Source organism: Otolemur garnettii, unplaced genomic scaffold (genome assembly GCF_000181295.1).
Source record: "Otolemur garnettii isolate 467f Iridium unplaced genomic scaffold, OtoGar3 scaffold00057, whole genome shotgun sequence".
Taxonomy (NCBI): Eukaryota; Metazoa; Chordata; class Mammalia; order Primates; family Galagidae; genus Otolemur; species Otolemur garnettii.
The window spans coordinates 6019477-6047411 of NW_003852452.1; the positions used below are offsets into that span (position 1 = coordinate 6019477).

General features: G+C 36.7%; 1 protein-coding gene across 1 annotated transcript in view; it reads right to left on the reverse strand.

Moving 5' to 3' along the window:
- Positions 1-27935, reverse strand: part of ITPR2 (inositol 1,4,5-trisphosphate receptor type 2) — a 482247-nt gene that overhangs the window by 83492 nt on the left and 370820 nt on the right. The window contains exons 46-50 of the mRNA XM_003792467.3: positions 23670-23777; positions 19105-19297; positions 16493-16618; positions 8706-8881; positions 691-855 (exon numbers count right to left, since the gene is read on the reverse strand). Of these exons, the coding sequence (XP_003792515.1) occupies positions 691-855; positions 8706-8881; positions 16493-16618; positions 19105-19297; positions 23670-23777 (768 nt within the window). The remainder of the gene's footprint in view (positions 1-690; positions 856-8705; positions 8882-16492; positions 16619-19104; positions 19298-23669; positions 23778-27935) is intronic.

Genomic DNA, 27935 nt, shown 5'->3' on the forward strand with positions numbered 1-27935 from the left:
AAATCATTCCTATAAAATCATGATGCTAACCTGTTTTCCAAGTTTCAAAATATTATTGCAAATTTGTATTTACTCCTTTCTTGGTTTATGGCTATAAAAGAGTATAGATGTAAGAAGGAAAACTGATAACCAGAGGGAAAATAAAACCTCTAGAAATAATCTGAAAAATCCATTGAATAAATTAAAGATATGTAGATAGGTTTAACAGCAACGACATACACGTATTAAACCCCAAACTTGTAAGACTCGCTGGCTTTTTGCTAGGCTGACTCTTTATCCCCTCATTCTCACTGTTATGCCATTCTATAGAGACAAATAATTTTTGATATTATAAAGTACCCAAGACCTATTTTGTCTCCCACACACTGTTGGAGAATCTTTAAATGTAAAGGGAAATATTATTTGGCGGAAACCAAAAGCAATCTGTCATATGAAGCCTGGGTCAAGAGGTGGGGTGGCTAGTTGCTTCTCAGAGGGGAGATAAAGGACTCCACCAGCCATGTGGTTTTCCAAAGAAAAAGACTAAAAATGATGATAATTCATTCTTTTCCTATGAAATTCTAAAAATAACATAATTTGTCCTAAATGTCAGGCCTTGTTTAAAAAAAAAAAAATCAAAGGAAGAGGCATAAGAAGCAGCAGCATTGTGTATTTTTTCAGCAGTGACTGTCCACGTGGAGAGGTACTCACCAGGAAGCTATAGAAGAATTCGTGGACAAAGAGGCCCAGCATGCAAACCAGGACATATGCTACATGGTACAGAAAGGCCACATCCAGGATGACAGCCCGGTACCCTCGGGTGAACGTGCCACGATTTCCAACAAAACTCACCAGAAATACGATTTTATTACAAAGCTAAAGGGAGGAAAAGATTAGAGATTACTGTCTTATTTATCCTGAAACTCACATAAATAGCAGGACACGGATGCAAACTATTATCCACAAAAGTCTATGCTTTTCGATCATGATTTCTCACTTTATAGTTTTTCAGCACTGCTTACAAATCTGCATGTAAACATAAGAACATTTGCAAAATGTGTATCCTTTACAGTTCTAGGAAAGGAGAGAAGAATGATAGAGAGATGCAGCTATGCGATCAAGACAGGCCTGAATTTTAATCCTGGATCTTCCCATGACTGTTGTGTGACCTAGTTCATGCCAATTGTAGGCTTCAATGCTTTCTCTTGAAAAACTGGAATAAATAAAAGAATTGCTACCTCATAGAACTCATGAGAGGACAAAATGACATAATGCATCCGAAGCCCTTAATATAATGGCTTTTAAAATATTACTTTCATCATAGTTTTTACATTCAAAGTAGTATATAAAATGTTTTTATTGTGCTGGGAATATAATACAAATATCCTTTCAGAAAATTTTCAGAGATTTGTCCTTGTTTTTCTTTTATCCTAGGTTTTAATCTTAAACAAGTCATTAAAATTTTTTTTGTATTAATTGACTTCATACACATAGGAAATATAAATATTCTTATGTTCCTGGGTTGAAATAAATACAATGTATGCATGTATTTTTTAAGCCCTAGGTGTGGGCACTAATTCAATAAACATTTTGGAGTGTTTGTTATGCCTTTGACCATGTAGAACATACTCAAATTATATTTTATATTGCCTTTCATGGCATGGTTTTGGAACATGGAAATTTATATCGAGACTCTTTGGCAGTAACAGTGATCTGTGCAATAATTTCCAAAGAAAACAATTATCATAAAGTTAGTGTCATTTATTTGGTTCTGGAATCACTGCATTATTTACCAAAGAGCCAATTTTGCCCCAGTCATCAAGGAAGGAATTACAGAATCAAGAGTTCATAGCTCGTGCTTCCTAATTATTCCCTGAGTTCTTTAGGTTATCTAATGGAACCATGTGTGTCTTTCAATTGTCTAAACCAGGCTTTGTGAAAACCAGTTGCTCTTTGCAACAGTGTTTAATGGAATGATTTTAAATAACATAAGAAGGAGCAAAACACTTTGAGGCAGATTAAAAGTTAAGAGTTTAGAAAACCTTTTCCTTCAAATTTCTGAAGTTCAAATCAGTACAGATGAAATGAGAGGTGAGTCGTTACTTCACGCTGTGAAGAGCCAACCAAATCAACAACACAGCAACTAAAAAGGCTATACCTTTCCTGAATGTTCCCCTGATGAATGATTAACTATCCTCTCAATAGCCAATATTATCACTCCACTCATCACCTTGTTAACAATTTCATTAATGTCAAATAGAAAGCTTTACTTTACTATTTAATGTTTCATCATCAATAGTTTACACTATTATTACATACAGCTACAGTGTAATGGATGTCTTTATATTTACTGTCCTAGATCAGGTTTAATATTTTAAGAAGTTATTATTTAAAAACCTAAGTAATAAATAAAAGGTCCCGATCTATAAAAAGCATTTAATAATAAGTACCCATGAAAAAAGGGGAAAAATAGAACGTTCAGGAGAAACAACATTCAGTAATCTATTCTTTCAATTGTTGAGTGCCTATTATTTAAATTTTCCCTATTTCCCTTGATTTACCCATTGTAGTTCATCAATATGAAATAGAAATAAGAAGTTCTATAAAAATAAAGTTAAAACTTAGTTCTCAGAAGGATGAATGACATGTTTGAGATTGTATGTGTTTTCTGATCTTAATTGTCTAAATTGAATCATAAAAAATTATGTAGGAATACTACTGGTAAGCCCCATCTACTGCAGAAAAATAATACACTGAATTCACATTTTCAAAAAGAGCAATACATTTCAGTTCTCAAAGAATGTAAAAGCGAGGGCACACTTCTGCCTAAAAGAGCCTCTGCCATTTTCACACAAAAACCAAAGATTTGCCTTATTTGTTTTTGGGTTTTTGTATTTGTTCTTTTCGAACCTTGACCTAGAGCTTGATGGATACCTGTTCTCTTCACTAAGTCTCCACGTGGAGTGGAGTCACGTTAGTACTGGCGGTGGCTCTACCTCTGTCTGTCAAGATCAGAAATAGAGATATTGTCCTTTTGTTTTTGAAAGTTCAAAATCAAGGAGCAATGAGTGCGAGAATAAATGATGTGGGTGGGAAAGACGCTGAACTCTGGTTTCTCCTCCACTGTGAAATTTACAGATTGTTTTTATACAGCATTTTCCAGGAAAGCAGGGAATATTTATGCTGAGAATAAACAAACTGCAAAAACATTCTCCCTTTCCACGTCATGAAAAAGTTCATGTTGTCTAATCAGTCCTTTATTTGTCAACACCATTGTGTGGGCAATCATTGTTTCTACGGCAAAAGTCCACACGGGTGCCAAGAAATGAAGGTTTGGGACGCGGGTAATATGGTTAAAAGCCGTGCTCTTCTGAGCTGCTGAGAAGGGGCCCTGGGGTCAACATACAGATACCAATAGGAATGACCACAAGTGACAACCTATACATTGTTTTCTTTATCTAGTCATCATAGCTGCCTTTCATTTAGTTTTTGTTGCAAATGGGGCGAAGGGTATGATGCCAGGGGAAAAGGGGGATGGCAGAGAAAAGCATCAGGGTAAATTTTCTGGACAGTCTTTAAAGAGTCTAAATGACATACCAATAGGTAAAGTAATATTAATGTTTGTTTGTCAATTAACAGACACTATACTAATGCAAATTCATTAATTTTAATTAAGTAAATAAATTACTCAGTCTTCTAAGCATTTTCAAATATACTTCATAATTCCCTGCTATGTTTTTGCGAGACTGTTAACAGTCCAGCACAGTGGAGAGACCCGGCAGGAGGGCCACGTGGGTTCCAGGTGTGGCTCTGGCTCTGCTGCTTTGGTAAAGCCTCCTGGTTGCTATAGGACCCTGCTTCCTCACATCTAAAATGAAATGGTTAGAAGTGAATCATCATGAGGTTTCTGACAGCTCTAGAATTCTAAGTGATATCTTTTCATAATTTTTTTTTTTTTTTTTTTTTTTGAGACAGAGGTTCACTCTGTTGTCCAGGCTAGAGTTCTGTGATGTTAAGCCTCACTCACAGCAACCTCAAACTCCTGGGCTCAAGCAATCCTCCTGCTTCAGCCTTCCAAGTAACTGGTATGCAATGTCCTCTGAATGTCACTATTTTGTGATCACAGAAATTTATGGCTGCCATGTCTTTTTCTTTATATTATTCTTTTGGTCTTATTTGGTACTCTGTCCCTAATCAGGAATTCTATCTCCATCTCACACTGTTCTTATGGGAAAAAATGAGACCTATTTTACAGGAATAAATTACAGAAAAGAAAAAAAAGGTTGCCTATGTCTGTATTGAAAGGTAAGGATTGAATTTATAATCTTCAACTCCACCTCATATTTTTCAACTATGTGTAAATCAACTTTCTTCCTAAAAACAAGATTTGATTTTAAAATCTCCATTTTAGTGGTATTACACAGGATAAAGTTCTAAGGTAAATATGTAATTTCTGAGCAGTCAAAATCACCCTGAAAATCTTTTAAATTGCAAAACAAAGGTGATATAAACGGTGACATCTCTCACTAAATTCAGCACATCTGTGTTTTATACCAGCACTAGAGCAATTTTCTGTTTCTGCAGCTGAATGCCAGCAAGTAGTTAGGAGCGCTTAGTGACCACACTGTATAAAAAAAGTGTGTGTCAGAGAGAAAGAGAAAAAGGCAGAGAGACAGAGAGCGTGAAAGTTTTGACAAACTGTATCATTAAATTAGCATGTTAAGTGAACATTTAGTGGAACTCAGCCTTATGGATTAGCAGTAACATGAGAACTCCCAGAAAACTATCTGTAGGTAAGTGGCTAAGGACACAAAGACCCTATTACACTTGACCATGGTGGCTTATTGTTCATAGACCAGCTAGCTATCTACTAAACTCCATTTGCTGCTCCTCTCTGCCAAATGGTGAGACTAAGTTATTAAATTATACATTTCCAGGCAACACCAGAAAAGAAAAAAAACCCACTGTGGATAAGAAGCATTTATAAGATATTAAAAGATATTTCCCTGATATTAAGTGCATTATTATTTATTATAAAAAATATCTAAAATCTAAACAATAAATTAATGGAGTGGTTAAACAGATTATGTAACATCCATATGACTGGAAATATTATAGTTATTAAAATGAAGTTCACAAACAATTTTAGTTCTGTGAAAAAATAGTAAGCCTCCTGATATATAAGATGTGTGCTTATATTTGTCAGAATAATGTACTCTTTTCCATTACCCACGATTAACAATGCCGTGTAGCAGATGGGTAGAAAACTATTCTGGGTAATAAGATGTACTCTACAGCAGAGGGAAAAAAACCTTTGACTTTTTTGAAACATCTCAAATATGGAGCTAACTCCTATGACAAGGTAAACCTGTTGAAATCTAGATGAAACTTAAAATGTTAGAAATGGGGAAAGATAATAAAAATGAAGCACCGTACTAAACAGAAACTGATCACACTAAGTGCTCAGAACACAGATTGAGGCCTTTCCTCCCACTCGATCAGTTGTCCCAAAAAGGGACTTTCTGCATTTGCTTAACATTGTGAAAGACAGAGTCCAGAAATAAATAACTCTGTGAACCAACACACAAACACTTTCATGACCATGACAGCAACGTTTTACAACTGACTAGTGCTTCACGCATTAGACACTTGGTGAATGGTAGCCATTATTGCTCCTGAATCATTATCACTGCTGTTCTTTTGTAAATCTTCCACTCTAATCTCCTTAACAATTTAGTAAGGACAGCCCAGGCTTTAGTTTGGTCTTTTCACTGATGAGAAGAATGAAATTCAGAGGCTTGCTGATTTGCCTAACGTCTAGAATTCTGATTCTCCTTAAAGCAGCAGTTCTCAACCTGTGGGTCGCAACCCCTTGGTAACAATGAAAATACACTGCACTTTAGGAAGGTTGAGAACCACTGCCTTAAAGTAGAACTGTTGGGTAGATGACTTCTTTTGTTTTTCCTATGTCTGACACCTATAATTTTAGCACTTAGAGGTTCACTTGTTAAACAATGCTAATTTTACAGCAGAGACAAAATAAATCCTTTGAATTTTTTTGAAACACCTCAAAATAAGTTAATAAATATATTAAAACCTAAGGTAATGGTAAGTCATCGAGAGTTTCGTAATGAACTTCTTATGTTAGAAGTTAAGGTAGATTATATTTGCTAAAACATTTTTATTAATCCACATGATATTAAAATTATAGATCATTTTTCTACCATTATCTACCACATAAAAATCATAATTATTTCACTGAATTTATTCCTGAATCACAAAGTTGACTATTTTCTTTGGATCAAAATGCCCTGGACTGGTAGACCATAATATACCATCTGGCTGTGCAAACAGCTGTTTATGCTGTGAAGGGTAGTAGAGCACCCACAGCTTCATGTGGTTAATAAGATAGATACTTCAATTTACAAGTGTATTCTTTCTCACAGAAGAAATTAAATACTCGCCTCACATACGAACACTTATTTGCCATGGTGGGATTATTCTCACCAAACTAGACAGCAGTTATCTTTTTATCCTGTCCCATGAAAGGGGAAACAAAAATGCTTTAGATGGTTTTGGTTTCCCCCAGTAAACATTAGAATGTTATTCTCTATCTCTTTATATGTTCTTGGTCTGAAGAAAAACTGAAATATAAATCAGTGAGTCTGAAATGTTAGCTTCTGGCTAGCAAGAAACATGTCCTCTACCTCTTCGTATTTTTCTGTCTATTATATAAAAGAGGCCAGTAAATGTTTGTTATTTTTGGTCCAACTCTAGCTGTTATTTCTCTTTATCAAACTTGGATTTTTTTCATTTGGATTAATGTCCTATTGAGGGGTGGTTACCAGTTTTGTGAATATTATATGTGCTTCTTCAAGTACAACATTCAAAGTATTTTTTTTTAAGCCAAACACATAGGTTTAGAAAACATTATTATTTTTTAAATTTCAGATTAATATATGAGTACAAACAATTACATTACATGGTTTGCACTTGTTAGGTAAAGTCCAAGTTGTAGTTCAGCCCTTCACCCAGGAGTGTGCCATATACCTTGTACCTGTTAAGTGAGAGCTCCCCAACCCTCGCCCTCCTCCCCCTCCCCCCACCACTTGAATTTAGTTGTATTTTTTCCTTGTGTGGGCATATAGTTGTTCATCTACTGGTTTCATATTAGTATTGAGTACACTGGATGAAAGTTACATAAATTCATGAAGATTCTGTTCTATAATGAGCTTGGTAGGTAATATTGCAAAATTAGCTTATTTCCAATGCATTGAAAGTATAGGTTCATGTAAACACTTTTTTGGATGTTTAAATGCCAGATATTAAGGTGGAGAAAACAGAGTTAGGAGAGAGTGAGGAGAGGTTTACACAGATGAACATAAACCTACATCTGTTTTCAAGAAATTTATGGAATACTAGATTCAGTATGTTACAAAATTCTTTACTGACAAACCTCTTTGTATGTACAGTACTTTTCCCTTTATGGACATGACTGAGGATAATTGATAATTTGGTGGTCTGAATGTTCTAGTTAATTAGGAGTTGACATCCTAGGAGTGTGACATCCACTAGGAGTGTGACATCACATCTGATTTTTAAAGAATTATCATAAAATAGAGGTCAGAAACACTGAAGCATAAAATTAGCCCCATTAGCTTAGCTTTATAACTCTCAAAAGTTTTGTTGACTATTTCCTTTATTTATTGTCAACACTTGCCACATATTTTCCATGCAAGATGCCCTACCTGTGTAAGAATACAAAAATGACTATATCATTCATTCTCTCACTCATTAGTTTTTTTATTTAAGAAATATTTACTGAGTACCTATGACATTCTAGACATTAAATGACCAATCATTATGCTTAAGAATGGTACACTATAGTAGGAGAGATAAGTCCTAACTCCAGATACTAGAATATAGGATATTATGGGGAAAAGCCAGTAAAGGATAGAAAGAGCTTCAGTTATTCAGCAGATATGCAGCAATACTTATTGGCTTACCGAGACATTTCTCATTTCATCAACCTTATGATGTACCTTTTCTTAACATCTCTTTATGGATTTACTATGCATGAAGTGGACTTCACCCTCACAATTTTATTTCTCGGGTAAAATTATTTCTATGAATGTATCACTTGCTTTTTGAAATAGTGCTCTGGCCTACTTATTCTAAACTCACCTAACTCAACTAAAAAATGCACTTTCTTATTCTAATATTTTAAAATTTGGTGAACAGAAATTAATCTCATCTATGCCTTTTACAAGCTTAACACATTTGTTCACATAAGAAGAGCCCAATTTCCTATTTTCTCAAAGGTCATTTGATGAAAAGGACTCACTTTCAAAATTCTACTGAATAATTTAATCTCTCTGGGGTGATCTGGACATCATTTTAGGATGTTAAAAGTGGCTCAGAGTCATTTTTTGTCAATAGCTGTAGGTACAGGATGCAGTAGACTTAAAATTGGATTGGATTAACTTGATGGCAGAACTGGGGGATGCCCCAAATGTTATCTTCTTAAGTTAAAGTCTTTTACTTGTAATTTTTTCTTTCTTTCAAAATTAAATAAGAAATTTACCAATTATATTCTGTTTACTCAAGATTCACAACAAATTAGAATTTACTGTGTATAAATAATTTAAAAGCATATAGTTACATTTTTATGTTTTATACATTTTTAAGAAATTCTATAACAGTAAAAAGCTAAGAGAAGTACTTACATTAGCTGCACCAAGAAGTATTAACGTAGGCCCGAGACCTATTGTATATATCGATCTGAGCATTATTGATACAAGAAATGGCCGAATACCCACAGGCTTGGAGAAGAAAAACAGCATAGATGTGCAGATTGCAACTGCTATCCAAAGAAGAACCGAGAACAATGGAGAAAGTGTACCTGTAAAATGTGGAAGAAGTTTATTTTTACTGAGAACAAAATGAGAAAATGCCAAAAGGTTCGCTGCTTTACTTTATATGCTATAGCAAGTCAAGCCATCATGTGCTGAATTTCAAAACAATCCTACTCTACACTCTTTGTATTTCCAGGATGTATCTTTGAACACATCATTCATTATTATATTTCTCAAAAGTATGAGAATTGTTCATCTTTCTTTTATAGGGGAGCGATCTGCCAAATACTTTTGATAGACCTATCTCATGTAGGAAACTTAATTCAAAATGTATGATGAATGGCCGTCAGATGTATGGCTAAATCATGTGAAATCAGGAATTTTCTTCATTGAATTCACACCTTGTCTTGTTCTATTATCATCAACTTTCCATTTTATAAAATTTCTACGAAGACTCCAAGATGTAGAAAACCCAGTCCTTATAAAATAGACACGAGCTTTGACTGCTAAAACACACACGTGTGTACGAAGGTACATGTATGAGTGTGTATATTTGAAGGCCCACTCAAGTTCTAAAAAAAAAAAGTTGAGGTATATAAGGATGAATAAAACAAAAGTTCCAAACATTTTAAAAATGAACTCCATTACAGACAAAATTTCTTGGCAATTGCCTTAAAAGGAGGATTTAAAAAAATAAATTTTCTTAAAAAAAGGAGTACAATTCATTGACATGGGTACTGACGTGTGCATTGAAGGATGCTCCCTATGAAGGGCACGTGGTACCGCACTAGCAGAGAAAATTAAGGAGCAACGTTCTGGGGCTGATGGGGTCAGCTCTGGAACCACCAACATTTGTCTGTAGGCTGACACAGTCACAAGGGAAACAAGAAAATGGAGATTTTCCACTAATTCCTTTGGAAAATATTCCAAAATGGTTCTTATTCTTTGGACCACACCTCTTTTTATTATTTATAAAATTTTACTACTGCGCGTCATGCCGAACACCTCAACAGCTTTGGTGTACAGAGCTTTCGTACTGCCATTGAAACCCTGCTTCCTTAATGAATCCTGTAGAGGCTTTTAGTTCATAGTGAGTGCTAAGAGATATCAAAAGTAGGTAGGGAGATCCTGTCACATTAAAAAAAATCAGATGGTGAACAGCATCAGTTTAGGCATGTCTATTTTTACAACATCTCTTCTTATCATGTTGTCTCTTAAAGCAAACAATAATGAAAGAAGATTGGGGAGAAAGATGGGATCTTCCCTCTTGCCTAATTTATGATCTGATAAGATTAACTGGGAGATAGAGAAAGAAAGTAAGTAAACGGCTTCAGAAGTTACCTTTAACTCCTGCCCTCTGGCAATGCTAACAAAACTGTACGCTACTCAAATTCATGACCCTGTTGGCCTGAGAGCATCCTATGAATCCCAAATACAGCCTGACCTCCACCTGCCTTGATTTCTAGATGTCAAAGAGCCAAAGAGAGAATCTTGCCCTCAGCTCTCTCTCTTGGTCACTGGGACTCGGGACTTTATAGAGTATAAAATGGGATGTAGACCTGGGCTTTATCACAGTGCCTGCTATGCAGTAACAAATATTTCTTGATTAAGTAAGTAAACAAAAACAGACCCTGAGAGTTCATTTTGAGTAGTAATCTGGTGTCCAGTTATGCATTCCTCAAGTTCTGGAGCTTCACTTTTAAGTGTATTGAAACTGCCACATCATCATTTATACCTTCAGCCAGTCATTGAACTTGCCAATATAATTCATAAGCAGTGTCTTGGTGTGACAGTCTTATTCTAGAAGTCCCAGATTTGGCACAGATAATCACACTGTGCATTGTCATTAATGACTGATAGGTTAACTATATCTTCAGTGTTATTTCCAGGACAGTATGTGGCCCACTGATTAAATAAGAAATTATAGTCATGCACCTAAAAGTGGGTGTTCAATCCCTCTGTACAAAGAACTCAAAGAGTGTCTACTTTGCACATAATTTAATGCTAAATGTGCATTTGTGGAATGAATAAACTATTCTACATACTATTTAATAGCTAATAAAATAGCTATTAATTGACAAGAATGTTTGTAATTATCTTCTATAAGAATGATAACACTGGTTTCTATCTGAAGATTCAATGCTAAAAAAAAAAAAGAAACTGAATCTCTCTGACAAACTTTAGAGAAGATAGTGCAGATTTTCAAAGAAATCATTACCCATTAATGATAGGAAAGAAGGAATGTTTTCTCTCCTCAATACTCTGTATTTGTGTCAATTCTATATAATAAGTATTATTTTCATAATGGAAAAATTTTTAGAATTTACCCTATCCATTTTTAACTCTTAGAAAATACAAAGTTTATCCTCAAAAAAGAAAATTCAAACAGCAAAATTGGAAATTTTAATTCACATAATGGAACTCTGTTATCTACATCACTCTGACTTGTTTACTGAACAGAACATGCTGCTTGTCCCTCCCCTCCACCTAGTCTCAAAAGACTTCCTGTTTCCTCTACTTCAGTCCAATTAAAGAAGACATCCACCCATAAATCCATGCATGGTCTTTAGTACTGTGCCTTATTCTTTTCCTAGTACCTTAACTAGGCCAGGAGCTCCTTGAGGCAAGGATGGGTTTACTAATCATTGCATTTCTAGGGTCTAATGAAGTGCCTGGCACATAGTGGCACTCTATCAATAGTTAAGCTGAACGAACTGAAATCACCTTGAAGTATTTATTTTAACACAAATCACCTGATGGAAAAAAAAAAAAAACAGAACTGTACCTCAAGTTTGAATATGAATTTTTACAAAATCCATACTGTCTTGGTATTTCCCACAGCATCAATTTTCTCTACTACCTAATCTACCTTCACCAAATCCAGGCTAAGGATTGTCGGCATGGCAATTTTCAACTTCTGAGTGGATATCTAAGAGATTGTGTGGCATCAAAACTGTACTTTCTTCCTCAACATCAGCATAAGTTTCTTTTTTAGAGAAGCATATGTTAAACAAAAAGCTACAAAAACCATTCAACCAAAGAAACCAAAACCAAAACCAAAACCAAAACTTACGACCACAAAAATAAGCCCTGGACTCTTGAATACATTCAAACTGAACTGAAACACCAGCAATAAAAGAAGATTCTCTACCTGCAAACAGCAGGTGGAGGGTGCCCCATAAGCTGGTCCTCTGAGAGTCATCTTCCCCTTAAATATCTCCTGTTAGTTACTGTACACCACTACCAGGGTGTACACCTGTATCTCCTGTTAGTTACTGTACACCACTACCAGGTTGAAGGGAGATACTATTCTCTCACTGACTATTTAACCCAAGTTGAACCAGATATTTGGGCACAAGAAACTCCCAGTAGCTCAGGTGTTACCAGGCTGGAAAATATAGCTCATTCCCTCTGCCAGCTCCTCCACTCTCATTGCCACACTGACATCTGTGACCCTGAAGAAGCACGCATTAGGGTCTGGAGTTAGAAAAGGTGGCACATTTTAACCAGAGTTCCTTTTTTAGCCCAAGATTTACCAGGTGATTCCATGATCAACTTCCATAGCCAGAATCATGGAACTTCAGGGTTGGACAGTATTCTTATATTTATATATATTTTTTATTTTTAAACTTTTCAAAACTCTTTCAGACTTAATAGCTGCCAAAATAATGTAAAATTTCCCAAATATCCTTCACCCAGATTCCCCAATATCAATACCATACATAGCCACATTACAATGATCGGTATCAGGAAATTCACATGGATAGCCTACTATTATCTAACCTCAAAGTTGGTCAAGGGCCTTTTTCTAGACCAGAATCATACTCTGAATTTAGTTGTGATGTCTCTTCTGTCTCTTCAGTCTCTTCTAAGTTGGACAGTTCCTTAACTTTTCTTTACCTTTCATAAGCTTGGTATCTATGAAGAGTACTGTCCGTTTATCTTGTAAACTCTCCCTTATTTTGAGTTCCTTAGTTTGTTCATTTTTGGCAAATAATGTTATGTCTTTGTTAGTGCAATGTATCAAGAGGCACAGGACATGTCTCATGGCTGGCAACATTAACGTCAATCCCTTAGTTAAAGTGATTTTTCTTTTTTCACTTTAAAGTTACTACTTTTTCATTTGTAATTAATAAGTACGTTGTGGGGTGATACTCTAAAGCCATGTCAACATCCCGCTTCTTATTATATACTTTTCATTACACATGTACAGTCACCCATTAATTTTAATGCCCATTGATAACTCTTACTACTGTAATGTTTGCCAAGTGGTGACATTCTATTTCCATCATTCTGTCTACATTGCATTAACTGAAATAAAATTATAAAGAAGAGCTTTCTCTTCTCACTTCTCAAAATGGATTCCTGGATTTTTATTTTATTCTACGGATTATAAAAACATTACTACCAATAATTTTTTTCTCAAAATTTTTTTAGATTTAACCACTGAGAGGCCTTTACATTTGGACCCTGTGTTCTATGACATGGTCCCATCATTTTTCGAGCACTTCTTGAAGAAATTTAATATATAAATATATATATATATTTAATCTAATCAATCTTTCTATCACTCCAAAGTGCTCCTGGTGAACAGTCATCCAGCCTGTTTAACAAAGTCCAGCATCAGGGAACTTTCGACACCAGCATGGAATTTTCCTTCTCCGATAGCTCTGATGGCCAAGTTTGCTTATCAGTCTTGGCTCTGTTTCCTCAGCCTTCCTAGCTATGCATCATTTTGAGACTGAGGTTTGGAGACTGAGCTAATACTGTCCAAAATGTTAACCTGATTCATAGATAATAAATAATTCATCTAGAACTGTAATCAGATGACCGAGAAACAGCCTTGGGCTTCCCCAGCTCATGCCTTCTCTGCCCTGTAAGCACCACACCTACTCAGATACCTCAGATGGAGCCTCTACCTGGGTTACTACTGTTAACTCCTATCTAGTCCTTTTTCACAGGTCAAGTCTGCATCTGTCCATGATGGGCCACCATGCTTCCCAGTCTTGTGTTTGTTAGTCCTATTTCTTTCTGAGGCTGTAGCTTCACTTCAACTTCTCTCCTATGTGTGGTTTCAAGTCCTTGTTCAAGGACCAGTTGCATCAGCAATACCTGGTGAGTGTATTCAAAAAATACACTATTTCTTGACTCTAGGGACAAATTATTAGGCAAATCTTAAGCCTCAGCTTAAGAAATTTAGACCTGTCAGGAAGATTAAGTGCAGTTATGTATGTGAAGTGCCAAGAATTTTGCCTGACCCAATCTAAATGCTACATAGCATCAGTTGCGGTTATTACTATCAGTATTACTATTGTAACTATTACTAGGCGCGTTCTGAAAACACACCAGGTGTTCTGGTTTCTTCTGAATGAGTACAGAGCAACTGTCTAGAGTGGTGGTATTTCCCGTCAATATTATATTTTATGTACAATAGGTGGCAGCAGAGGCTATAAACAATGGCTCCAGTGGTCAAGAAAGGGATACCCTGGATTGGAACTCAGGGAAGGGACACCTAGGTCCTGTATGAAGGGGCACTGTTATCAACATGCTTCCAATCCAGCCATTCATGGAGGAAGGTCTTAGACTGGACACAAAAGGGTTAGCCTTCTACTCTGAGATTTGCAATTTCTTACGCTTTCTGGGTTTCCATCTCTTCATCTGTCAAATGAGGGCTTGATATTAAACTGTTTCCAGGATTGCTTGCATCTCTAAGGCTTTATGCTTCTATTAACCAGGACTCTACAGTCTTCCCAGCATTCTGTGAGCAGATGCTGCTAATTTATCATTTAATGCAGGACTTCTCACAAGAGTTATGTTCTTCTGTGCCAAGAGTTGCATCACTAAATGAGACTGCACACAGTGAGGAGAAAGCTGTTCCCCTGCCTGGTGTATTTGCTGCCTCCCCACAGGGATGGCCAAATATTTGCTACATTTTCACTGCTATCTAACTCACATAACCACGCCATCGCCCAATATAATCTTTTATCACTGACGTGACTTCTAAAAAAAGTGGTTATTCATGACCACTCAGTTGACAGCTAAAGTTTAGATTAGAACTTTGATATCTCTGCTACCTGCAATGAACTCGTAAAATAGCAAATTCCTCTGGGAGTCTCATTTACTTTCCTGCCTTCTTCCAGTTCATCTAAAATAGGCTTAAGGCTCAGTGTCTGTGGCTCAAGTGGCTAAGGCGCCAGCCACATACACCTAAGGTGGTGGGTTCGAATCCAGCCCGAGCCCGCCAAACAGCGATGGCTGCAACCAAAAAAAAAAAAAAAAATAGCCAGGTGTTGTGGCGGGCACCTGTGGTCCCAGCTACTTGGGAGGCTGAGGCAAGAGAATTGCTTAAGCCAGGAGTTGGAGGTTGCTGTGAGCTGTGATGCCACAGCACTCTACCCAGGGTGACAGCTTGAGGCTCTGTCTCAAAAAAAATAAAAAATAAAAAAAAAATAAAATAAAATAGGCTTAAATACCGCTTTCCTCGTATCGTCTATTACTAGGCTTCCCTCTGTAGTATAAATGTTTATGCTATACCAATAACAACATGTCAACTTTATTGGAAGCTTACCAAGTATTCTTCTTTACTTACAAGCACAGCGATTTTTCAACTGGCATGCCATGTGAGGATTTTAGGTGTGCCACAAACATTTTTAAAGATCATTAAATAAATTAATTACGTTTAAAGCACAGTAAGTATATTCTTTTTTATACTCTTTTTTTTTGATCAACATAATTTAAGCGTGCCATGGGAGTTTAACTATAGGTTCAAGTGTGCCGTGAGATTAACAAGGTTGAAAAACACTGGTATAGCACACCTCATTATATTCTCTCAATAATCCCATGAACAGATGAGACACAGAAGCACTTCATGATTATTATCTGCTGATTCCTCTCACTTTTAGTTTTATGCCTTTCTAAATTTATTTACCTGATTATATCCCAAACCTGTGACGTATTTTCCCACACACTTGCCCAAACTTAAAACAAAACTTACTTCCCAAGTCCCACCCTTCAGCACATTTCTTCTGTATTTCCCATTTCAGTTAAAATTTCTCGTCTTTGCTTTTGTAAACGCTCATGTATTATTATTTAATAATTTTAATTTCATAGTCAATATCCTTTATCCCTATTATTATGTTCTTTCTTATGCTGTACCTTTTTGAAGCCTTAGATTATTAATATTTAATTCATTTGTTATCCCCAAGACAGTATTATAGAATTGAAATTTTATCTTTAGGCTACAGGTACGCTCATTATAGAAACCTCAGACAAGACAGAAACCAAACGGAAGCAAATTAAATATAAACACCACTATTTAAGGAGATCACAATTAATACACATATTTAGACACAACTCTCATTCACATAAGTGAGATGACACTGTATAAAATGGTTTCAGTCATAATAATTAGGTAGAAATAATAACTTCTTTTCATTGCTTTATTTGCTAACATAATTCTAGTAACTATTTTGTAAATGAGCTTTTTAAAAAGTAACATTTCTATTGACCACACTTTTCTGCCTGTTGCCTATCAGACTCTACCATCAATAAACACAGAAAAATATATTTAACAGGACTTGATTATTCTTATTTTTAAATTCTAAAATTCAAGCAGGAACTTTAAAATAGTTGTCATTTAAGGAAAAGCAAGCACTTGCCTTCATCTCCATCATCCCCGAATGGGTAGAAAAGAGCAACAGCTAAATTGATGAACACGGCCAGGTTGAAGGAGATGCTCCCCCACAGAGAGATGTGCCTCGAGAACCAGAACAGGGCCGGGTTACCTGCGAGGTGGGGAGTGCAAGGGACAGAAAAGAAAAACAAATTTGGGGAGTTACTAAAGTAATGTTTTACTAAGTGCATCACTTTTGTAAGCTGTTACAAAAGTTTATCCAAATTACATTTAATATGACTTATTTTTTAGAAAAACAATCTATTAAAAACAATCAGTGCCATAAGGGAGGTTTCTGTTTGATTCCTTCTTTCATTCTTCAGCCAGTTTACACCTAAACCATTGTGGAAGGGTGAGTGATTTTGCAATTACTAATGGTGATCAGAGAAAGTGATTCTGGAATAATTCTAATCTAGCCCCAGAAAAGATTAGGGGTAAGGCAGTTTAGCAGCTGCCCGGGGCCCCTTTCGATGGAATGATGTACATCACTGTACAGTCTGGTAATGTTGATAAATTGGTCCCACTCCCATGCCTTAAAGCCAAATAAAAAACCCCAACCCCCTAGCACAGATATACCTCTAATGAAAATTTCTATAACATGGTCACAGTTACCCGAAACTCTGAAACCTAATAACAGGGCCTATTACTGGGAACTAGCGATTTATAATATTATCTATATTTAAACCTTAATGCTTCCTAAGAATGTGTTGGGTTTGAAATTGCGGAAGACAACGAAAGTTATCATAAGAACTACTAGTAGGTGGGAAAGGCTTTGCTCAATATTTTCAGAAAAGGACTGTGTCTGTCATCACAAATGAATTAGTAAATGTATGTACCGAATACAGTTTACACGAACTGAAAATCAGCTCTTTCCACCTCTGCTAAATAATTAGATATGTAATGCACATAAGTTTGAATGGGAGCCAAATGGATTAGCCTGCCCTGGGCACCCACCTGGCCCCTACAGGTCTTATTCATTCTCTAACTTGTAAATCTTAAAACCAGTATTAAAAGACTGGAGTTAATAAATGGGGAAAGGCACATCGATTCTCAAAGAGATTAAAAACGCGTCAGATGTAAACTGTGAATTTCAATCTACTCTGCTGCTTACTTCCCTTTATCTGGTTTTTCTTCTCTTGGAATGGAACATTCCAGCACTGGAATATGCTATGATTAACTCTGTCATTTAAGTGGCTAATGTATCATAAATTGTAAACATCTGCATCTCCATCATTCCTGAATTAGGAGTCCTCATTTTTAAAGGCAGACTATTTAGACAAAATTAGAAGATGTTGATGTGTATATTTGTAATAACAAATCTTTACTTATAGATCAACCAAATGAATTAGATTCTGCTGAGAACCTCATAATACGCTGATTCTACACTTTAAGGTAAAATTTACTTTGGAAATTACTTTGAGATTTATTTTTTGATACATGACAAAAGCATATTTCATCCAAAAAGCACAGACCCCACAACATTAATTCATTATTCAATTTCCTTTTTTTTGTTGTCGTTAAGGAAAACAATGTAAGTTTTACAAATGCCCCAAATAAAAAATTACGGTCTTCATATGTATTTTGGTGCCCCAAGTTTTTACTGAATTCCATAAGGTTATATACATGGTAAAATGCTAAGGGGCAAAAATTTATTTCTTGTTTTTTTTCTCAAACATTCTGTTAAGACAGCCTGAAAATGCATCCCATACTCCTACACTCAATGATGGTATTTCTCAAGCTCCATTCAAATTCATAAATTATACCCATTAAAGTATCTAGAAAAGTGGAAGGATGAAAAGTCATTAAATAGAGGTACTGAGAACAGAGGCCTGCTTACCCGGAGAACTTCTTCGAAAGGCAGAAAAGACCTAGTCAAGAGTATCCCAATTTTTGTTAAAAACAGGGGAAAAAAAAAAAAACCTCATGATATCCCTTATCTGAAAATAAACTTTATTTAAATATAAAAAAACAAAAATGAATTTTAAAAATTCAAAAAGTTTTAATTCAGTGTTTCCAAAGTGATTTGAGACCTGAGATGTAAGGAAAGTATATTCAGCTAATTTTTAACTATAAAATTATAACTTCCTCTATTTAAACACAATTGTTACACAATGTGTAGCTCGCTTTTTCTGGAGAGGTAAAGTATGTTAAAAGAAAGAATCGCTCTCAGAAAAAGGTTAAACAACCTATTCCATCATATGACATCAGAGATGAGCACGGTGGTGCCATGTCTCTCCACCCCGTTCACTGATTGTTAAGGCCGGTCAAGGCCCATTCACTGACTTCAAATCCACAGCTGTTCACCAGTTGAAACATACAGCTGCAGCCTTGCAATTTATGATATTTATGTAAAATAAAATAGGATCATCACCAGAAGATGATCTAATTAGTCAAGGCTTTCTGTTTTCATTAAGCCGCAGGTGTCCTGGCTCTAGTGATAGACTAAGCTCGTGCTCTTCAGCCTCCGAGTGATTTTGGTAACAGCAAACTGGCTAGAAATTTAAAAACCAACTTAGATGACTTGCCATCATGTATCCCAGAGTACCAACTGATCTACCTTTATGCATAAAACTAACCCTTTCAGTGTACTGTACTTACTCCTGATTTTCTTCTGCCACTTCATTTCATTGTAGAGATCTTCCGTTTGCTGGAAAAAGTCGTTCACTTTACTTCCCTGCTCATCCCGTTCAGTTGTATTGAACACACGGCACTTGGATTCTCGAGTGAGATATTCACATATATTGGGGACAGGAAAAACTATTTGCTCCATAGTCCTGTCATGCCGAACGATCTGAAAACATTAATTCACATTCATTTTTATCCTTTTGGACACCTTGCTCTTAAGGGTATTTTTTGTTTTTAACATAAGTTTACTTTTGATATTTTATGAATGCAGTTACAAAAAAGAGAGCCATTCCTTTAGGCTGGGCACAGTGGCTCATGTCTATAGTCATAACACTCTGGAAGCCCAGGGCGGGTGAATCGCTTGAGCTCAGGAGTTTAAGACCACTCTGAGAAAGAGTGAGACCCTGTCTCTTCCAAAAACAAAAAAATTAGTCAGGTGTCGTGGCAGGTGCCTGTAGTCCCAGCTTCTCAGGAGGCTGAGACAAGAGAATCACTTGAGCCCAAGAGTTTGAGGTTGCTGTGAGCTAGGACACCATGGCATTCAACCAAAGGCAACAAAGTGAGACTCCATCTCAAAAAGTAAAAGTAAAAAATAAAAATAAAAATAATCCTTTACTATGCTACTTTGTATTTTTCTCTTTAAATAGGATAAATTAATGACTGATATAAACACGATACCTTGTTATAAATAACAAAAGTAAGATCTTCCTTTTTGGCATTAAACTTTTGCCACCCTTTTTTATTTTTGTACAGTACATCAGAGAATTAAGATCATCTTAATCAGTAAGTGGCTGGCTGGGTAGCCTTAAACATAACACTTAGTATACAGTATTCGTATCTTGTTCTTATCCCATTCTTCCTAGAAAGAGTTGCTGGGAAACAAAGGACACGGTCAGCATTACCTGTCCTGAGTTCTACAGGAAAGCTGCTTTATGTCATTGGAATGTCCTCCTATTTATGGCCACACATGTTTTTGTAGGTACAACATCCATGTAAGCATACACCCATATGTAAGTACTCATCTTTTTGAACCTCCTTTGTTATGTGTGACCATTTAACTTGAGACACAAAATCAGGCTGAATATTTCCAGACAGCTTCACTGTTATAACAAGGGTTTATATAGCCTAAATTTTAAGGTTTATATTTATATACAGTGCCTAGTCCTCAGGAATTAATAAGGATTGGCTTAAGCCAGAAGAGTAATTCTATTTCCCTCTGCCACTGACTGGTGTGGTGGGGGGCATGTGACCTAGCTCTGGAAAATGAAGCAAAAAGAGAAATCTCCCAGAGGGCATCCAGAAAGAGTTTGCTTCCTAGTAAAAGCAGACAGCCAAAGACAAAAGCAAAATGATAAAAGCCAAAAAATGAAATGCATAAGTTATTTTTTTGCCTTATACTTTTTTTGTCTTGCTTATGACAAAGGTAATACAAAAAGTATGATGCTTAAAATTTTTTTTAAACAGACTCTATGTCACCCTCAGTAGAGTGCTGTAGTGTCATTGCTCACAAAAACCCCAAACTCTTGGGCTTAAGTGATTCTCATGCCTCAGCCTCCCAAGTAGCTGGGACTACAGGCACCTGCCACAATGCCCAGCTATTTTTTTGTTGTTGTTATAATTGAAATTGTCATTTTTGTTTAGCTGGCCCAGGCAAGATTCAAACCCGTCAGCTACTGTGCATGTGGCTGGTACTGTCGGTGCCAAGGTGCCAAGCCTGATGCTTGAAATCTTGACAACCATTTTGCAAACATGAGGTAACACAATCACTAGCATGGTAAGGAGCCCAGCAGAAAGATGGCCTGTGTATCTGAAGACATCACAGAGTCACAGAATGAATTAAAGTGAGCTAATATGAACTCTATTAAAAAAAACTTTCTAATTTTTAGAGTTGTTTAAAAATGGATTGGTTTTCTTCTGAAGTAGTGAGATCTCTACCCCAGGAAGAATTCAAAGCAGAAGCAGATCATTGCAAGGGCAATTCCTTCTTGGATGGGGCTTAGACACAAGGCCTCTCCTATTTCCCAGAGTCTTTAAATCTAAAACTTGTAGACAAACCATTATTTCTGACAATATTAAATTTTGTGCTTATGTTCTACAAAGTATTCAGTTTGAGAAATATAAAACTGCCTGCCTCAAGTAGGGGACAAGTGACATATGTGATGCTAACACTATTCCAATGTGATAAATATTAAACTAAAAGAATGACCAAACTTCAGTGGGAAACTCCACAGTGGGATGAAATTGAGGAATACTCGGAGGAAAGAGGGGAGACTTTGAGTAGGTCACGTGAATTGGGTTCAGGATGAAGAGGAGAACTGATCAATGAGAAGAATTTAGAAGATCAGCCCAGCCCTCGCCTTTAAAGTGTGGACTTCTCCATGCAATGTAATGGATGTCTAAGTCTCCTCAAATTCACTCTATCCAAGAAGGAAGAAATAACCTGCTACTTTCAAACTTTATTCTCTCCTGGAATTCCATACTTTGTCCCGTTTATTCAAACCAGTAGCCCCGGGGGTATCCTTTTCCACACCATTCTTTTAAGCTTACTTGTGCAATCCAACTTCAAGCCCTTTCAGTATATCTAGACATATACAGAGGGTGCTAAAAATGTATACACATTTTAAGAAAAAAATTGTATTAAATTTGCAGTACTCAAGTCACGTTTCACTTCTGCAATTATAAGAGGTGCTCATTGTGATTTGAATTCATCTTTTTTTATTGGCATATATTTTTTATTAAAAAATTATTGGCATAATTTTTTATTGGCATATATAATTTTAATACAGTATTTTCCTTTCCTAAAATGTGTATATATTTTTGGCACCCTCTGTATTTCTCCATATAAAGATGTATCTCTACAAAGCTGTATGTATGTGTGTGATCTGCATCTGTATATTCATGCATTTTCCAGTACAGCCGTCTTTATTACCTTCATCTCTCAAGTTTGCTATTGTGATATCCTCCTGTCTAATCTATCTGCATTCTCCACACCATTCTCTTTCTGAATCCTTTCTCCAAACAATGACCAGAGTGATCTTTAAAGAGTCATCCTCCTTCTATGTTTTTTCACACCTTCTCTTTATTTACTTTTCTCTATCTGAAATCCCCATGCCTGGAAGAGAATCTTGTACTCAGTCTTTAATATATTCTTCATGGCAACTTTCTCTGTGAAATCTATCCTGCAATTTCTTAGGCACAAGTAATTATTGTTTTCTCCGCATTTCCTTGGCCCTTTGCTGATACGTTTACTACACAGAATTATCTTCTATATGTGTGAATTAGTAGACAGTTTAGTACTCATTAAATATTTATTGAATATGTGCATTTACAACTAAATCCTTCCTCACTGCTGAAAATCAATAAAACCAACTCAAACAACAGGCCCTGACTCACAGGTATTAACCAAACCTCTCTCCCTGGCTTGCCCACTTCTGTCTCTTCTGTGCTCCTAGGTTTGTACCCTGCCTTGGCCTCCAGGATCTTCCTTAGGGCCTTTGTGGATTGAAGATCTGTATGTGTCAATTTCTCCAGCTTGCTGACCTGCTGGCCTCCTGGGCATTCCACACCTGATACAGTGAGAAGTATTTTTGCTGCTGGTCTGGCTCATGGGTGCTGCCAGGTCCATCTGATCAAAGCTCTTGTACTATTAATGTTTATAAATGTGAAAAGGGGTTCTGTTTGGTGGCACAGAATAAAATAGCTCATTATTCCCAAAGTTTGGCAACAATGAAACAACACAGGAGAGGGTTGATACATCCTGAGAGTTAACAGCAGTGACGCCCATCATGCACTCTGCTGAAAACTGAGAAATACCTGCCAAAATGAATGAATGTACGAATGCAAATTAGGAGTGACAAGCGTCAACTACTCTGCTCACTTCTGCCTGATTAGCTCTGCTAACTAGTGTCAAAATGATACTGTAGCTAGTAAATGACAGCCAGATGGGTCTCAGAACACATAAAGATACGCCCATTTTGACTCTTGAACTGCCGCTGGCCATTAAATGCGGTCTCATTTATGGCAGCGTGAGGGGGTCAATTGCTGCATATTGAAAATGGAAACTGTTAAACCATTTCTAGGTGATGCTATTAACATGAAAGCTTTATTTGTGCCTTCCATCTTGTCTACACTTTTGAATACTTAGAGATCTTTACTTTAATGAACCTTCTGCAATTTTGAAAAAGAAACCCTACCATAAAGGATGCCTTCTATTATAATAATCCCAATCTGTAAAACACCATTGTTCTGCAGTGATTGCTTCCAGGACCAAAAGAAAAAAGGCAAAAAATGACTCTATTGATTACAAAAAAATGTACATAGAGTGTTGGGTTTTTTTTTTTTAAAAAAGGCAACTTTGAAAAATGTGCATCTCAATTTCTTGTAGATAACTGCTCACTTATCTTTTAGCATATACTTTCTGGGTTAAATCACTCCATTGTGTTTCACTGTTCTAAAAAAGAATTATGAGAATGTTCTAAAGTAGAAAGTGAACGTATCTTTTCACAGTTGGTCCCTTTCAAGAAATAATAGATGGTTACCTCAATCTGTGCAGTGTGGTTGGCATAATACTTTAAGGCTTCATCGCCTTCGTCTGGATCCGATCCTGGTTTGAGCATCTGTTGCAAAAGTTTGTTGTGGCGGGCCAACTAGAAAGAAGGAAAAGGGAAAAGGTTTTAGGTCTTTCTTCTTCTTTCTGACGGTCAAACTTTGAAATTACTTTGTCCACTTGTGCGCATAATTTTACAGCCCTGGGTTTAATGGCGATCTGTTATGTTTCAGGAAAGCATGTCTGTATCTGAAAGGCATAAATAATGAAATCACAAGGACCAGCTATTAATATCTGTTGATGAAATTTATATCTTCAATAATGTCTGACTGTATGAGGAAGAAGAAATACTCACAGTGATATGTAATTGATATTCCCTATTATAAATTTAAACTACCCACACATATAAAACAACTTGATCAACGGGGCAATAAATCAGTGGGCAGCAGGTAGTGAAAACAATATAAATAGTAGCTTCCTCTCTGCACATAAATAGGTGTCTGTATTTCAGAAGAGTTTCTCTTATGACATCTAATCAAAGCTCTATGCTAGTAGCTTGTATGAAAGTCCTATGTTTCTGCACCTTGGTACGTCAAAATTGGTGCTTTATGAGTAAAGATTTCAATTTTATTGGATTTGAAATTGGGCATTTAAAGAACAAAAATTTCACCATAAATTATTTTAAACTGCTGGTGGGAGAAGGGATTCTTCTCCTTTCAATGTCCATGGAATTTGTTGGCTAGTCCTCTCACTTTATAGATAATTAATACATATTGCCTTCAGATGTCACTTTTATGGTGGTGATGAACAATTCCTAAAACTCTGCAATGTCTTTAACCTTTTAAATATTCTATTAATGCTTCGAGTTCCCTGAGGGTTTCTAGTGACCAAGACTTTGCCGTGTAATTCTCTTACTCCCAGCACAGAGCCCACTTCTGACTCCACACCAGGCCCTATCCTATGCACTTCAAATATATGATCTTATTTGATCCTACTAAGAAATCCTGGGGTAGGCACCCTTTTTTATCCCCACTTGACAGATGAGGAAACTGAGGCCTGGGGAGTATTAGGAACTTATCTGTGATAACATAGTTAGATAATAGCAGAGCCAGAATTAAACTCAGGCCGTATGGCTCCAGAGTCACTATTTTATCAACCTTACAGGGCAATAAATATCTTCCTTTTATTCACGAGATCTTAATACAAATTCTGATTATAAAAACTAGAGATAAATTCTAAATAATAATCTAGAACCTATAAAACCAAATTAACATTATCCTCGTAAGTGATAATCTGGTCAGTCAGACATTCATTTCATTGATGCTGCTCTAAAGCAAATCATTTTTGAAACTATTATTTTAGAATTGGCTTTCAGGATCATTTATAAATCACTTACGAAAACCATTTCTTATCTTATATTTCCATTTTATTTTTGACTAAATGTGAATTATACAGTGTTTTTTTTTTTGTTGTTTTTTTTTTGAAATAGGGTCTCACTCTGTCACCCGGGCTAGAGTGCAGTGGTGTAACCATAGCCCAATGCATCCTCAAACTCCTGAGCCCAAGGAACTCTCCTTCCTCTAGCTCCCAAAGTGCTAGAATTACAGGTGTGAGCTACTGTACCCTACCAAGTTATATAGATTTTAATTACAAACCATAGTCATGAAACTTGTTGTGACTTGTAGGTGTTTCTAAACATCTAACCAAGTTTCAAAAGATAAAATCATTGTAACATTCAGGCACATTAGCCATATTTTAAGAAATGGCAAGTAGACAATTCTTGAAGGTAAAACCGGCATGACTGGTTTCCAGATTGGATCTGGGGCATGAGAGAAAGAGAAGAATTAACAATGACTCCAAAATTTGACGCATGCAACAAAAAGTTTGGAAATGCCATTTACTGGGGGAAAATGCAAATGGAATCATGTTTAGGGGTATAAAATCAGAATTTTTGTTTCAAACACATGAAGCTTCAAGAAATCATCTAAAGGAGATGAGGTGTAGGCTGTGGTGTATGTTTGTCAGGAGTTGAGCGCACAGATTGGGGCTGGAGCTGTACATTTGTGGGTTATCTGTACATGGCTGCTATTTAAAATCAGAGCCTTAAAGAGGTCTCCTAAAAGAGAGTGTAGACAGAAAGAATAGTCCCAAAGAACTCTAACAGAGGTTAGCAAAATGAAGATATCTGCAAAGAAGACTGAGGAAGTTGGTTAAGCAGGGCAGGAACAAAAGCAGTGCAAGTGGGTGTCATGGCAGCCAAGTGAAGAAAGATGTTCAAGATTCAGAGTGACCACCTGCATCAGATGCTGCTGATGAATCAAACCAATGAAGAATGGCACATGTCATTTGGTGGGGAATCACTGGGGAGCTTGTCAGCAGCAGTGGCATTCTTAGGAAATGGTAGACAACAAAGCTCAATTGTAGTGAGTTTAAACAAGAACGGGAAGAGAGGTAGAAACAACACTGAGTATAGGCAACTTTTTGGTTTTTTTGAGAGTCTCTGTAGCCCAGGCTAGTGTGTCATGGCGTCATCACAGCCCACAGCAACCTCAAACTCTGGGGATCAAGTGATCCTCCTGCCTCAACCTCCCAAGTAGCTGGGATTATAGGTACCTTGCCACAGTGCCCAGATAATTTTTCTATTTTTAAAAGAGACGGGCTCTCACTCAGGCTGGTCTCCAACTCCTGAGCTCAAGGGACCACCTGCCTCAGCCTCCAGAGTGCCAGGATTAACAGGCCTGTCCACAGCACTTGGCCAGTAGAGGTAACTTTTAAGGACCCTTCCTGTAAGGAGGAACCAAGAAATAGAATGCTATCTAGGCAAAAAGGTAGGGTAAAAAAGAGATTTTCTAAAATATGGGAAATGCACACCATATTTGTTTGATTTTGAGAGAAAGGGAACATCTGCCAGCTAGAGCAACATCTTTACTAGATGAAAGTGGAATGCTCCAGGACATTAGTGAAGGGTTTGTCTTAGAAACAAATTCACCATTAACGATAGCATGGAACACAGGCACAGATTCACCAGTTTGGGTAGCTGTGACGCTGGGAACACAAGGAAGTTCTTTTCTTGTTACTTTTCTCTTTTCAGTGACCCAGGAAGCTGGATCAGAGAGGTGGTGCTGGATATTCGATAAAGAGAAGCTATGAAACAGTCAGCCAGGGAAAGTGAATGGACTTAGCAAATACAGTAGGATTGGCTGGAAGCCTGCATGTCATGGTCAAAGTGAGGCCAGCAAGCACATCTGTGTGCTGCTCTCCAGCAACGCTCAGCTATCTGGGTGCCAGCTTGGAGGAGGCAGAGGGTTGTAATTAATGAGATTTGCTGTTTTGTTGGATGAGGTCAATAGCACACAAAAAAGAGGCACAAGGAGATTAAGGGTTGATACAAAAATTTTAAATGGGACCATGGAATCAACCTGGGCTGGGTGAAGACGGAAGTGAGGCCACAAGGGATAATGAAAGGTGGTAAATCAATGAATTATAGCCTCAAATGTGATTTTAAAATCAAATGTGTTGGAGCTAGGGTGCTAGAAGGAAGTGCTAGTCAGACTGAGACACCTGAAATGGAACTATTAATAACTAAGGGAGTGCAGGTGCAGTGATCAGTGATAACCAGGTCCTGGGTATGCCCATGTGTCTATCATACAACTACTTCTCACCTCTCATCCACTACCCTGGTCCCAGACACTCTCTTCTCTCACCTAGAACACTGCAATGACCTTCAAACTGGTCTCCCATTAAAATGTTTTGACTTTACTGTCACTTTATAAGGCCTGAAATTGCAGTAATTATTTTAAGAAACTAATAATGCTATTTTATGTGAATTAATCGAATGCACTTACACAAATAATTTTCAGTTAGTGTATCTTGCTTTGGACAAACATTTTAGGGCTTCTCTCCTCACTGTAGTCTTAATGATTTTGCATTTGTCTTGTTTTATTGCAAAAGAGAGGCATTCTAAAAGGCACTTAAAAAAATAAAACACCTAGGCTTCCCTTTGCATGTTCAAAGTGTTAGAACAATATTTTCACTCGCGATTACATAAATAATCTATACATCTCTTTGGATATTTGAATATATAATTTTTTAAAATTAATAAAAACAAAAGAGATTATTACATCATTTCTTCTCCCTGGGAACCTTTTATATTCTTTGTGAGTGAAAGCCTTTCTTTACCAAGCAGGCTTGTTTGCTCTTCCCTGTTCCGTGTTCAGATAGCGCCCTGCACATACCTATATAATGAAATCTCTCATAC